Source organism: Dermacentor andersoni, chromosome 9, assembly GCF_023375885.2.
Source record: "Dermacentor andersoni chromosome 9, qqDerAnde1_hic_scaffold, whole genome shotgun sequence".
In the NCBI taxonomy this organism is placed as follows: Eukaryota; Metazoa; Arthropoda; class Arachnida; order Ixodida; family Ixodidae; genus Dermacentor; species Dermacentor andersoni.
Window position 1 is genome coordinate 62457355 of NC_092822.1, and position 15775 is coordinate 62473129.

The following is a 15775-nucleotide window of genomic DNA, read 5'->3' on the forward strand; positions in this document are numbered from 1 at the left end:
GCTTCAACTGTGATCTTTTCTGTGTCACTACAGATATGTCCACCCTTCCTTCAGAGTGTCCGAGAAAATGTGTGCTTCGGACTTTGCCAGAAATCCATCTCATAAAAACCCTCTACTTGATTGCCCCTCTACATGACGTAGTAGTTTGGTTTATTGTGGGTTTAAAGTTTATAGTAGTGATGTCTGGTGTGACTGTGTTTACTGACTGCAAGCTCTGCATGCTTAGTTTCAACAAGCGAGTCTATTGGAATCATAAGAAACAGAACAGAAGTGTAGAAACTTCGTGAAGTTCATGAAAGTGGATGCCAGTGAATCGCAAGAAGCAAGGACAGAAAGTGGATACAGCATATGCGCTAACTTCGACAAATTTATTTGAAACAGGGTGTGAGTATATATATGTATATATACACACAAAAATGACACTCAAATGGCTTGAGGCCATGCACTGAATAATCGGCATTTAAAAACAATATATATATATATTTTTTTTGACAGATAGGGAAGGTATGCTCACACACTGCGAACCGAGCCAATCCGTTTTTGTTGATTCAACCATCAGTCTAGTCAGAGTATGTTTATTTTTTGTCAGAATGGTGGAACTCCGAAGATGCAGGCAGTGCGCACATGTACTGCAGTGCATTGCTAGCCGATGTTCTCAGCCTGGAAGAGCACATCTAGGTTATTCTGGCCATCCTTGTACTATTGAATGCGCTCTGGATTTTACTAGAGTACTGTTAAGTGGAGACAATGAAAAGATGTGCTGCATTTGGGTCAGGTGCGAGCCATTAAAGTATATCGTTGCAATTGACATGAATTGGATAGTATTGCTAGAAACTTTGTGCTGTTCAAACACGTACATTTCACCACTTTCTAGGCTGCAGGTATGTCCCTTTGGCGGGTGTTTCCAGCATAGCGATAGCAACACCTGTTGCTATCCCTTGTTTGGGCATTCTGTGGATCAAATTATATCATGCTTTTGCCCGTGAAAAGTAATTCTCATGGAACCTTGTAATGCATGCACAGCATTTTGCAATAAATTGTTCATGTCAGCTGGTAGTACATGAAGCTTTTGTCCAGGCTGTAGTGTTCCAACATGGCAAGTTTTCAACAAACTGAAAAAATATCGGAGAAGACAACTGAAGTAAAATTAAACAGTGCTCTCACTGATGAGCGTTTTTGTTCCATCTGCATGCCGAGTGACAGAAGTCTTCCCGTTTGAGGACCAATTTTATGTTATGTAGTGATACGTGGATTTTTTGATGTCATGTTCAGTGTCTGTTGGAGAGCCTTCACGAGTACTCAAGGATGAAACCTTTAGTGTTCTGAATAAGCACTGGCAGGTGCATTGGGACACTTGGTGTTTGGTGAAGGAGCCATTGGGATGAAGGCTCTCTGCAGAGCAAAATTTCTGTTCGAAGCACCGGTGCAATACATTCCACTTTTATGCAGTAGGCATGAACAATTGTTCTTTATAGATATATGAAATCGTAATAAATTTTTGAGTGTAGCACCATGGCCCAGCCTAAACATTCTTGTCGATACAAAGGGAAAAGAAGCTTGTCTACATGTACACCCGGCCACAAAATATCGCGGACCTTGAAATATGAGAAAAAGCTGAATATCTCCGCAACCTCACAACACCGCCTGGTATTTGAATTTGGGGCCTCGACTAGAATATGTTATCAATATTTTCTTATGTTGTTTTACTGGCTACTGCTACAAGCTGCTCGAGAATTGAACGTTTTCTGTGATCCCCTGCTCCGTAAACTTTTGTGGCCGAGTGTACTTGTTTGTGTTGGTCCTAACAGGAATCTCTTTGCTCTTACAGATGTTTCCATACCTCCTACAAGAAATTGTTTTGTTTGGGCTTTGCCAGGAATCCAGCTCACTAGGCTGATCTCAGGAAGAATTAATTTGTTTGCTGTGTGTTACGTGACACAGCAATTTGATGTGTGATTTACTTGCCATTTTCATCACGAATGTTTCTTTTACTTCTTTTACTGATTGCCAACTGTGCATTTCTCTTGTCTGGACAAAGTGATATGGTAAACCTACATGCTGCCCTGTCACTGTGCTGAAATCACGAAAAAAAGGTTTTATTGCAGTGCCTCATATGCTATCATCAACGTAAAAAAACAAGGCTGCAAATGTATCGGCAGAGAACGTAGCTCTGTCAAGATATTCGGTCATGTGGATATGTCCCCATGTTATAGATATCAGTTCTGTATTTTGGGTGTATTTGCGGTAGTGTCAGTGGTAAAAATCAAACTGAAGCTTAAGGTGCCCTCAGTAGTTTGCAGTTTCATCCCGCTTTTGCTGAAGCATTGAAAACGGATCATGAAAAACGTTTACAATGCACATATAGAAAGATGCAATCCGTTGTTTAATGTGGAGAAATATGTAATTATTCTCCTCTACATAGAGATGTGGTGCCATTAATTTCATTTCTTTGTAAATGCTGTGCTTGTCCATTTTAAGTAATGCTCTTCCTTGGGCTAGTTGGTTCATGCTTGAATTAGTAAAGGCAAGGCGCAGAAGAACAGGACTCCAGAAGAACACACACGACAGGACCGGCGCCTTCACAACTAAGTTTATTTCCGCAACAAGCCTGCCTTATGTAGGTTAATCAAGCCGAGTCACGCACGAAACTTGAGAAGTAAAATACAGCAATCTATCGACGACTCAGGAATTGTATCTGGCACAATATATCAGATGAACAAACATGAACCACATGTGGTGGAGCACCAGAAGCAATTCATCGAGCAACGTCTTTTCCAAGCCAACGGGGAGAAAATGTGAGACATAAAAAGTACTGTCTACGCTTCACTATCAAACTATCCACAACATAACACACACTTCAAATGCCTAAGGCCCAGTCAGTGATAAAACCCGGTACTGCCGGTCCTGTTGTGTGTGTTCTTTTTGAGTCTTGTTCTTCTGCGCCTTGCCTTTACTAATTCAAATTGTCCATTTTAGTTTCATGTTTTTTTATTTGATTTTATATTATTTTCTTTCATTCATAGTTATATTTCATTTCGTATGCTTCATGTGTTCCAGTACGATTTGATGCCATTGTTGTGTTGCATTTTATAAATTATGTACGAGAGAAGCATACTATGCTTAGTTTAATAGGTCAATGTGTAATGCAATGTCACATATGCAAAGTCATATCATTGTTTGGGCATAACATTGAAATTGCGTGCCAAATCCAATGTCTATGTATTGCGAGCAGGGGTTTGTACGTATTCAGGACACTTATTACGTATAGAGAGAGAGGAACTTGGTGTGAGACATGTACTGCATCAATGTGCATGCCACAATTGTAATATGCAAGTTGGGTAGGCCAAGGTTTTCCCGTATTTTGCCTACAACTGTGGCAGCCCTTTTCGCTTGCTAATGTGGCACTTTAGTTCCATCAAATAAGCAATGGATTCTTCACATCATCTTCATTTGCTCCCTGTCTTTGCAGGTTTCATGTCATCAGGGTCACTGCAGCAGTATGACTCACTCGTGTCAATGCGTGGCAATCTGCATTCCTGCCGGCTGTGCGATTACGTGACCGCAATAAAGTCAAGCATGCAAGCACATCTGCGCATACATACTGGCGAGCGCCCCTTCAAGTGCCACTTCTGCCCTGAGGCATTCACTTGTCTTTCTAACTTAAAGCGACATGAACGCACACACACTGGCGAGCGCCCCTACAAGTGCCACCTCTGCCCTGAGGCATTCATTGATGGTACCAGCTTCAAGCAGCATGTCTGCACCCACACAGGCGAGCGCCCATTCAAGTGCCGCTTCTGCCCAGGCAAATTTACTCACCGTACCACCCTGAACCGGCATGTCCGCACCCACACAGGCGAGCGCCCATTCAAGTGTCCCTACTGCCCAAGCGCATTCTGCGACAGTTCCACCCTGAACCGGCATGTCCGCACCCACACAGGCGAGCGCCCATTCAAGTGTCCCTACTGCCCAAGCGCATTCTGCGACAGTTCCACCCTGAAGCAGCATGTGCGCACGCATACAAAGGAGTGCCCCTACCAGTGCCACCTGTGCCCACAAGCATTCAATCAGAAGTCTAATCTAACACGCCATGTACGCAGCCACACATGAGAGCGTTCTTTTTCCTGAACCCACCGCAGCGCCTCGTTTTCGTGGCATCAGAAACTCTATATCCATGTGTCCTGTCGCACTGAGGAGAAGCCCTAAAGGTCAGGGGCATGGAGTTTTTCGTACATCAATCGGTTGATCGATTTGTTTGGCGGAACTGGTTACTCAACTGCATGGAGAAGTTTCCGTGTTCAACCGTATGGTTTCTTGTATATTACCTAGAAAGAAGTTGACTCCACTGTGAGAATTCCACAGGACGACTGCATCCATGTGAATTTAAAGCTGTGCTAGTTTTTTAGAATAGAAGCATGTCAGCCTTCTTTGTGCACATTTTGTGGGAGTTAGTCGAGTTGAAGCACTTACTCTTTCTTAGGCTGCTCTGCAAGACAACATTCCTACCTGTGTAAGACTCTGACCTGTAATTTCAAACAAGAAAAATAAAAAATACAAATGCTACAATCCAGCATTCCGCTTCAGTTGACAGTCATGGCTAATTTTCAACATTCCTTCTGTAAACATTCATTTGGTCATATGACTGGTGTTCACAGATTCTTGACTAAGCTGTGGAATTTTTTCCCTTTACTTTGACTTATGCGTTTGACACCGAAGTTATTAAAGGCATGGCTGAAAAAAATTATTGCAGGAGATTTTAACTTCAGTTAGCTCTCATAATCGAGTGCCACCAGTATTAACTGTGAATACAAAATTTGTATTAACTTTGGTGTGTAGCGTTTTCACAACCAGTAGATAATTTCAGAAAATGTTGCACATGTGTATGAAGAAAAATAAATGAGTATGAGGCAGCTCCCAACCCAACTTACGCAAGGCCATTGCTTTTGGACTAAAGATGACCACATATTTACTGAATGGACAACAAGACCTTTTTTGATAGTCTACAGCGGGTGAAAATACTAAAGACACCTGATAATTTTCTCTTACAGACAGACACTTTGTCCACAAAAAAACGTTCTGGCCTTTGCACCCTGCTCCATTGCATGGCTGGCATGTGCCACCATGCAAGCTACAAGCAGGTACCCATTATATGTAGTCCAATAATAAACATACCCTTTATAATAAATACGCCATGTTCACATTTATTTTCAAACATTGCCAGATTATCGCTATATAGTGCTTTGACATCTTGCCTAGTGCCAGTGTTCATTTGTTCCAGCAGTTCAAGCAACTAGTACATAATTTTTTTATTGCAGCAGGAGTTAAAATCTTTCAACCGAGTTTTCTGTTCCCATCCATTTCGTACGAAGGCAGAGGCAGTGGGACCTTCTTTATTACCAAGGTTTCCTGTCCAAAAATTCCAGCACTGCATCTTAAATAATTAAAGCATTGGAACTAAGCAATATCACTTCACCTTGCTCCATACCTATGTGGAACAACCAAGGAAAAGATAGATAAATTGCCGACATACTTTACATTCCGGTCACTATTATTGTGTTAAATTTTTTTTGTGTATGTGCGTAACACAAATGCATATTTGAAGCATCAAACATTAAGCTTAATTTGTTTTGCATACCAGGTCATAAGTAAGGGGCGCCGAACTTTATATATAGGGTGTGAAACATTACAGTATGTGTCGTAGTCCGTGCGCATTTAACAGCACCTCTAAGTGAAATGCTATGATATGTTGAGTACGATTTTGGATTTAAGAACCAATGCGTGGCACTGCGATGTATGTGGAATGCCAGTGCTTGCGTTTGCTTCTCAATAATGGTACCAGTGTTGTGTTTAATGACCTGTGGTTACGTTTTAGTGGCTTTTAAAACCATGGTCGTGTGATCAGACTGTTTGCATATTACAGTTTTCAGCCTTCCAACTTTAGTTTACAGCACCACCTCATCAGTGAAATTAAACCAGAATATTTGGAAGAACTTCTTGCTCTATGGTATACATTTTTTTTATTGTGTAATTAACATTTTTCTTGAAAGAGTAATTTTTCACAAGCTTAAAGATAATCTTTCTACTGCTCATGAAACTGTATGAAAGTTTCTTCAATCTGATTTGCTTGTATAACTGAATTACTCAGAAATTGAATACGTGGTTGAAGATGTTACCACGCGATCAGGGCCTCTTTTCACAAAACTTACTTTGGGCATTCTTTCATTTGGTGAACTTTGGTGCCCGCTAATAACAACACTAATTGGCATGAAAACTAGACTATTGTCCTGTATATGGCCCATAAAGATACCACAGTATTACCACTAGAAAGTAATGTTTAGCTTAGGGGCTGCTATCTAAATACAAGGGACGTTCTGAAAGTAAGTTTCATCACCTATTTTTACATGGAAGCTTTATTGTCAAAAGAAAAGAAAGAAAGAAATTTGGGCCAATTCCGGTGGCTGTGCAGGGCAAGGCAGAGACTTCAAGCCCTGTGAGGCAGAGACTTCAAGCATTCAGCAAAATGAAGTGAACAATGCATGCACTCTATGGGATCATGCATACAACATACATAACAGCATGTGTTTCAAGAAAAAACAAGCATCCAAACCATATAAATTATGATGAGGCACTCCTGAGAAGAACATGAAGCATCTAGCACACCCCGCGTATGTTCATCCAAAATTCTTCGTTATACAGATCACTCCATTGTAAACGTTGATCACCATACCACTCGTGCTAGAGTACATTCAGCAAAACGAAACGTTTGTTTAACATGAATTCAAGAGAGACTTTGTGAAATAAGTTGCTTATTTGTTTGGCAGAATGCGCGACTGCAGTCAACCGTACTGCACCGAGGTTGACGCCATGCATGCTCCACAGCAAAATACGGGAGCTGCGCAAAATAATGCTGCAGTTAAATACCTCTATCAGTCACCTTGCCATTAAAATCCTTGATTTGTTTACAGGATCTTCATCACTGTTGCCTTCGTTGATATTCGTGTTGTGTCTGGCCTTGCTGATGTCAAAGACATTGTCAGTCATTAGTTGCAGTTATATTGTATCACACTGCCATCAACTGCAATGTATTTGTATGTTGTGCCCGCTAATGCGCTACGAAAAATAGAGTACGAGTTGAGTGATCCCTGCAGTAGTCCAGCAGGACTATTTCTGACAGCATATTCAAGCGCTCCGCTTAGTGCTAGTACTTGTGCAGAGCGCACTTTGGTGACATCTTCAGGGGGGCAGTGATGGCAGTGCTACATGCTGTTCGTTATAAAGCAACAAATCAGCCGTGAGGCTCATCTAAGTGTCTTCGTTGTGCAGCCAAATTTGTTGTAGAGGTCTTCATAATATTGTCATCTGCATAGAAGAATAGATGCACACGTCAAATAAGAAAGGTAGTTCAGCAGGGACATAACAAATCCTTTGTTAACAGAGCATTCCACTGCAGACGCATTCATTGTACTAAAGGTATTAGGCTGTGCATTGTTTGATGGGAGGTGCCGGTGACACTCTTACTATGGGACCTCCTTCTGTACCTACTAGATTTGTGGGTATATAACCTCTGTAACTGCATTTTAGGTGAATCCTAGCCCTCACTAGCCTATGATCACTGCACTCTACCCTACCTATCACTTCTACATCCTGCACTATTCTGGTATCAGCAGAAAGTATGAAGTAAATTTCATTTCTTGTTTCACCATTAGGCCTTTTCCAGCTCCACTTTCTGTTGCTATGCGTCCTCAAAAACGTGTTCATTATTCGGAACCTATTCCTTTCTGCCAATTCTACCAGCATCTTTCCTCTAGCGTTCCTAGAATCGACGCCGTAGTTGCAAATTGCTTCTTCACCAGCCTGCTTTTTCCCCACCTTTGCATTGAAGTTGCCCATAGCTACCGTATACTGAGTTTGCACTTTTCTCATCACTAATTGAACATCTTAACTTCACAAATTGTATCTCGGTGCATGTTTGCTTTACCGTAAATGCTGCTAAAGAACGCCGGTTATTGCAGTTTATTTGTGTAAGACAAACAGGCTACATTTCGAGCCTGTGAAAATTTTCTGCAAATTTATTGCAGTTGTTGCAATAGATGTGATAGATCTGGGTTGGAACACTGGGCTAGCGTTAAGGTAATTTCTTTTGGGAGCCAAAATTTATGTGACGTTAATCATGCAACACTAAACGTTGAGTGCCGTGCCTTTTGTTTTTTTTCTTATCTGCCTGCTACCGCTGCTGTTGCAAGCATGTCTCAATTTTATTGACTGCAGGTGTTATTATTTGCCTTGCCATTGTCTTCCCTTTCTTCCTTTAGGTTTGTGCATAGTTCTGGTACTTTCGTTCTGTATGTAGCTGTCTTCATGAGAAGCCTCTGAGCAAAGTTATTCAGCATTGCTAACTGGTCCAGCAAATGGTGTTTCTTTTTATGCACAGTCAAGAAGCTCTAACATGAGAATATGAGGTGTAACACTTTGTTTTGAAACTAAAAAAAATTGTATTGATTCACCAGACAACTATGTTCACCTATTTCTGTAAAAACGCAGTGGAGGTGGACTTTCAATATTGTAATCTGCCAAGAAATACATTTTGTGGTGTAGAGGTAGACAGGGCTTCTGCAGTGTGGTTTTGTGGGTGGAGCTTTTACTGAATCATTAGGTTGCCACCGGACATACCGAAACAACAATCGCCTTATTTGGCCGGAGCCTTTTCAATGTGTAGCCCGTCCTTAGCAGAAAAAAAGAAATTGTTTGGTAGTGCTTTACTGTACACAAGCTTTCCACACACTTTTATTGAACTGCACTCAATTTGAAACATCGTGTGCAAAACCGAATGGGCCTTTTGTGAGCATCCATGAAATAGCTGTCACATGGTGATATTGTTTGTGCTGCATTGTTTGTCAAGCATAAAACTAGTTTATTATTATCATTATTTTTCGTGTTTGAAAGATAATTATAAAAATTGCAAAGATAGACTCATTGAGCTGGATTACTTAAGAGCTGGACGTAAATTCAAGAAATCAAAATGCACAGAACTGGTTAACATAATTTCACTAACCAACTTTTTAACTAATTATTTTGTCAACATGATGCAATTCACAATTTGCAGACAGGGAGTTCTTGAGGCACATCAACTTCAGCATCAACAAGAAATGCTATTACTGTGCTGCATTCACATTTAATATTGACCACGCTGTTGCACTCAGCCACACGAAAGCCATTGTGGAACTACTCTGAGCAGCTTCCCTGTAAGAGAAGGCACAATGGTCTGTTTATGAAAAGGTGTTGTAACAGATGTACTTTGTTGTGGAGAAGTATGTTACTTTTAAAGGCCTTGTTAGTTCATCCAATTTAAAGGGACGTTAAATAGAAAGCTCAGTTTAGCTACATTGGCCAAATAGCTTTGTAGAACATGCAAAAGAGAAGGAAACACTTTTACTGTAAGAAAAGGTTTGATAAGTCAGAAATTATACACGAACGCAAGACACCACCTTAGCCCTTTAACTGTCAATATACAATAAGCATGGCCTAAAATCTTTCTATTGCTTTATTTCTTCTTCATGATGCACGAATACATATTAAATGGAATGTACTAAAGTCGCATGCTACGGACGGTGATATTGCAAGCAGTGCATCGTAACAGCCGAGAAAAAAGCATGGCCTAAAATCTTTCTATTGCTTAATTTCTTCTTCATGATGCACGAATACATATTAAATGGAATGTACTAAAGTCGCATGCTACGGACGGTGATGTTGCAAGCAGTGCATCGTAACAGCCGGGAAAACGCAACAGTGAGGAAAGCTCTGAAAATGATTTAAGAAAGTGCAGCTTCAACTATAGACAATTTATTTCCACAGAGTGCGCTTAGGACTTAAAAAAGTCCAGAATGGTGGCTTGCCGTTTCTTTCGCTCGCTAGAAATCACCACACGTTTCTCAATAGCCTGGAAGGCCGCATTACTGTCAGCGTCGCTGTGAGGTGCGACGTACCTGTGGAGGAGTTCCAGAGCCGGTACTCCTGGTACTCCCAATGTTAAATCTGAGCAAAGCTGTGCGTTTTTCATTTTGCGATATATTGAGGCAAAGAATTTGAGGGAGACCTGCGTGATATTGCCACATCCTATATGGTTGCCGCAGGTATGTGCCAGGTGATGCAAACGGCGCTGAAGTAGCGCACGAGTAGAAAAATGGAGGCGACAACGACGTCACATTGGTATTATTGTCTGTTGGCTTCTTATGAGAGAAAGTGCTAAAGAATGCCTAAATTGGTTCTTTAAAGGATAAGTGAAACGTGTAAAGGAAATCTCAGTTTAAACATTATTTACGGGAACACTTGAAAACCTCCTGCACTTGTGCTAATGACACATTATTAGAGGTATAGAAAACTTCCTCAAGGGAGTTTTGAGAATTCTTATAGACATTCATCTCTATTTGCAAATGAATTTGCTACCGATAATAGCAGTTAATTTATATCAGAACTAAAGACAATGACTACTTATATAATAAAGAACACTGTGCTAAAGGAAGAAAAATAAGCCCACTACAGCAGCATTCGAACTTGTAATCTCATGTTCCCAAATCCGACACCTTAACCACGGACCATACCAGGCCCTTTTTTTTTATTGCTCGTTTTTCACATCCATGCACACACACCGCCAGAACACATGGTCACTGAACAAGTTTGTCAAAAGATGCAGATAATATGTATGTGCTGTTGTAAGCATATTAGAATTCTCAAAGTGTTGTGAAAGGTGATAACCTTGACAACGATTCTGGAATGCATTTCTTGCGCTTGTTACACCTCGAAGTAGGCATTTAAGCGTTCTTGAAAGTACATCCATGCAGGTCGTGTGTCTGGGTGACAGTAATATCTAACCATTTGGCAGCGCCATAAGCTATGAAGGGCAATGAGCATTATTAGTACAAAAGGAACACCATCCCGCCAAATCTCCATTGCAGTTCATATCTAGCGATTGAAAATGTAGGCAACTTCAGCTCTGTTGAATTGATAGAATAGTGGGAGCATACATAGCTCAACACAGGTACACATCACTGTGTTTGTTGTGCACCAGGATTCTGATGTTTCATGTAGTACATGCAGCCATCTGTGACTGCGAAAAACAACTATCCGATTACTCACAGGATAACCAACCTCAGACATACAAACTTAATGCGTAGTGAAAATGGGGCATCTAAGACAAGAGAGAAGACTGACTCCTCTGTTGGCCTCCATGCCCGTTTTGCACTACACATGTAATGCAATATCAAAAATTGTGTTCTGATTAGGCGTATATAAGCTAGAATGAGTGTGACCAAATGAACAATCTCTACATGCGTCTAGGTATACAGGGTGCTTTTTTGGGGGTAATTCAGATTTTTCATAAAATGGCTATGACTGTGAGACACCTGTCATCTTCACATACAAGCTCTATGGCGAGGCGGAAATACTTTTCTGCTGCTTAAGTTAATCTGAAAAGACTAATTAACAAGAACTTGTTATTTACTATTAACATGAGGGCAATCATATACATGGAAAACTTGTAGCGCAACGCAATTTATGGCATGCCCATATTTTAGAAATGAAAAAACGAACACATAATTTGAGATATTTATCATCAAATTCCAAATCTCAGTCGACGCAATATCGAGACTGAGCGCATCCCACTCTGCGTCAGATGACAATGCCTTGTAAATAAGTGTGGGGCTAAATTTAAATGATAGCATGCTGCGGCAAATCCTGACCCGACATACAGCCGTACGTGCCTACCAGGCAAAGCTTGACGTATTAGCAGCTGCAGCGGCTGGCCGAGACATTCAGTTTCAAACTTTCTTTCACTTGTCATGGCGGAAAATTTCAGTTTCATTTGATAGCGGGGATGCCTCTCCCATGCTGCCTTGGTGTTTGGTTTCAACGTTGCCTGGATTTACCATTGAAATCCAATTATAGATATCTTGAATTAGGTGCAATTTTAAAGATTCTTTTTGTGGCTGCCTTCAAATACACCATTAACACAACAGCCACTAAGGCACCTATAGAAAAGTAAATTAATAAAGCTTTGTTAGCAAATGTTCTGAAGATCACATTATTAGTGGCAAAGTATGTCCACCTTACCTAGGAAGTTCTCTGCAAAAACGGCATGTTTGCTGTCCTTATAGCCTTTTTGTAAAAAATCAGTCTTGTATAAAAATAAAACACCCTGTAGAATGGCGTAAGAGCCCTGTTCTCTGCACAGCCAGATTCATATTATAGGAAATGTAGATTTTCTTTGCCTGACATAACTATATGTTCACATTTTTTTTGCATCTGCCATTTATGCAAGTCACAAATTTTATTTTTCTAAGCACATTTAAATGCATAATCTTTACTTTGGGTAGAGAACCGAGGCACTACAACCCTTTAGACATTAGATTAAGCCTAAGCCTTTTTACAAATTTTTGACAACTAAAGATACAATGTACAAGGAAGCATTCATGGTCAAAAACAAATGTCCAAATATGCTTTTCGAAATGGATGCTTTCGAAATGTTTTTGAAAACCTCTTGCTACCAATGGTAATTGATTGTTTCACATTATACTAATATGTTTACATGCCTTTCGAGGCATCTTAAAAAGTGTTGTGTTTTGTGGGGAATGACCTTGCCTTACCTTTGCGACAACCATTTTTCTGGAGTATGTATTGAAGTACTTAATAGATGTCACATTCAGTTATTGTAGAAAATCCTCCAGCAGTCCTCACCAGTCACACTTTAATCAACTTAAAGAGTGCTGGCAAGAATACGTTGAGACGTGGTGTTTCATGGAAGGGCCATTGTAATGAAAATTGCGTGCAGATAGAAATTTGTGCTCAGAAAGGAAAGTTATTTCAGTCTTATGAAGTAGGTTTGCTATGATTGTATAATTGTTAGCAGTAGATAGATGACATCATATTATGTTGGTAAATGTACCTCTGCCTCCCTCCCCTCAGTATGTTTATCGATACATATGGGAAATGTTTGTGTGAGTGTGCTATTACTGTTTGTGCTAGCTTCAACTGTGATCTTTTCTGTGTCACTACAGATATGTCCACCCTTCCTTCAGAGTGTCCGAGAAAATGTGTGCTTCGGACTTTGCCAGAAATCCATCTCATAAAAACCCTCTACTTGATTGCCCCTCTACATGACGTAGTAGTTTGGTTTATTGTGGGTTTAAAGTTTATAGTAGTGATGTCTGGTGTGACTGTGTTTACTGACTGCAAGCTCTGCATGCTTAGTTTCAACAAGCGAGTCTATTGGAATCATAAGAAACAGAACAGAAGTGTAGAAACTTCGTGAAGTTCATGAAAGTGGATGCTAGTGAATCGCAAGAAGCAAGGACAGAAAGTGGATACAGCACATGCGCTAACTTCGACAAACTTATTTGAAACAGGGTGTGAGTATATATATGTATATATACACACAAAAATGACACTCAAATGGCTTGAGGCCATGCACTGAATAATCGGCATTTAAAAACAATATATATATTTTTTTTTTTGACAGATAGGGAAGGTATGCTCACACACTGGGAACCGAGCCAATCCGTTTTTGTTGATTCAACCATCAGTCTAGTCAGAGTATGTTTATTTTTTGTCAGAATGGTGGAACTCCGAAGATGCAGGCAGTGCCCACATGTACTACAGTGCAATGCTAGCCGACGTTCTCAGCCTGGAAGAGCACATCTAGGTTATTCTGGCCATCCTTGTACTATTGAATGCGCTCTGGATTTTACTAGAGTACTGTTAAGTGGAGACAATGAAAAGATGTGCTGCATTTGGGTCAGGTGTGAGCCATTGAAGTATATCGTTGCAATTGACATGAATTGGATAGTATTGCTAGAAACTTTGTGCTGTTCAAACACGTACATTTCACCACTTTCTAGGCTGCAGGTATGTCCCTTTGGCGGGTGTTTCCAGCATAGCGATAGCAACACCTGTTGCTATCCCCAGTTTGGGCATTCTGTGGATCACATTATATCATGCTTTTGCCCGTGAAAAGTAATTCTCATGGAACCTTGTAATGCATGCACAGCATTTTGCAATAAATTGTTCATGTCAGCTGGTAGTACATGAAGCTTTTGTCCAGGCTGTAGTGTTCCAACATGGCAAGTTTTCAACAAACTGAAAAAATATCGGAGAAGACAACTGAAGTAAAATTAAACAGTGCTCTCACTGATGAGCGTTTTTGTTCCATCTGCATGCCGAGTGACAGAAGTCTTCCCGTTTGAGGACCAATTTTATGTTACGTAGTGATACGTGGATTTTTTGATGTCATGTTCAGTGTCTGTTGGAGAGCCTTCACCAGTACTCAAGGATGAAACTTTTAGTGTTCTGAATAAGCACTGGCAGGTGCATTGGGACACTTGGTGTTTGGTGAAGGAGCCATTGGGATGAAGGCTCTCTGCAGAGCAAAATTTCTGTTCGAAGCACCGGTGCAATACATTCCACTTTTATGCAGTAGGCATGAACAATTGTTCTTTATAGATATATGAAATCGTAATAAATTTCTGAGTGTAGCACCATGGCCCAGCCTAAACATTCTTGTTGATACAAAGGGAAAAGAAGCTTGTCTACATGTACACCCGGCCACAAAATATTGCGGACCTTGAAATATGAGAAAAAGCTGAATATCTCCGCAACCTCACAACACCGCCTGGTATTTGAATTTGGGGCCTCGACAAGAATATGTTATCAATATTTTCTTATGTTGTTTTACTGGCTACTGCTACAAGCTGCTCGAGAATTGAACGTTTTCTGAGATCCCCTGCTCCGTAAACTTTTGTGGCCGAGTGTACTTGTTTGTGTTGGTCCTAACAGGAATCTCTTTGCTCTTACAGATGTGTCCATACCTCCTACAAGAAATTGTTTTGTTTGGGCTTTGCCAGGAATCCAGCTCACTAGGCTGATCTCAGGAAGAATTAATTTGTTTGCTGTGTGTTACGTGACACAGCAATTTGATGTGTGATTTACTTGCCATTTTCATCACGAATGTTTCTTTTACTTCTTTTACTGATTGCCAACTGTGCATTTCTCTTGTCTGGACAAAGTGATATGGTAAACCTACATGCTGCCCTGTCACTGTGCTGAAATCACGAAAAAAAGGTTTTATTGCAGTGCCTCATATGCTATCATCAACGTAAAAAAACAAGGCTGCAAATGTATCGGCAGAGAACGTAGCTCTGTCAAGATATTCGGTCATGTGGATATGTCCCCATGTTATAGATATCAGTTCTGTATTTTGGCCGTATTTGCAGTAGTGTCAGTGGTAAAAATCAAACTGAAGCTTAAGGTGCCCTCAGTAGTTTGCAGTTTCATCCTGCTTTTGCTGAAGCATTGGAAAAGGATCATGAAAAACGTTTATAATGCACACATATAGGAAGATGCAATCCGTTGTTTAATGTGGAGAAATGTGTAATTATTCTCCTCTACATAGAGATGTGGTGCCATTAATTTCATTTCTTTGTAAATGCTGTGCTTGTCCATTTTAAGTAATGCTCTTCCTTGGGCTAGTTGGTTCATGCTTGAATTAGTAAAGGCAAGGCGCAGAAGAACAGGACTCCAGAAGAACACACATGACAGGACCGGCGCCTTCACAACTAAGTTTATTTCCGCAACAAGCCTGCCTTATGTAGGTTAATCAAGTTGAGTCACACACGAAACTTGAGAAGTAAAATACAGCAATCTATCGACGACTCAGGAATTGTATCTGGCACAATATATCAGATGAACAAACATGAACCACATGTGGTGGAGCACCAGAAGCAATTCA

General features: G+C 40.5%; 1 protein-coding gene across 1 annotated transcript in view; it reads left to right on the top strand.

The window, feature by feature from the left end:
• The window catches only part of LOC129384054 (uncharacterized), a 56277-nt gene that overhangs the window by 26185 nt on the left and 14317 nt on the right, over positions 1 to 15775 (top strand). Inside the window, exons 3-5 of the mRNA XM_055069137.2 lie at positions 3425 to 4106; positions 6966 to 7032; positions 13890 to 13896. Of these exons, the coding sequence (XP_054925112.2) occupies positions 3425 to 4106; positions 6966 to 7032; positions 13890 to 13896 (756 nt within the window). The remainder of the gene's footprint in view (positions 1 to 3424; positions 4107 to 6965; positions 7033 to 13889; positions 13897 to 15775) is intronic.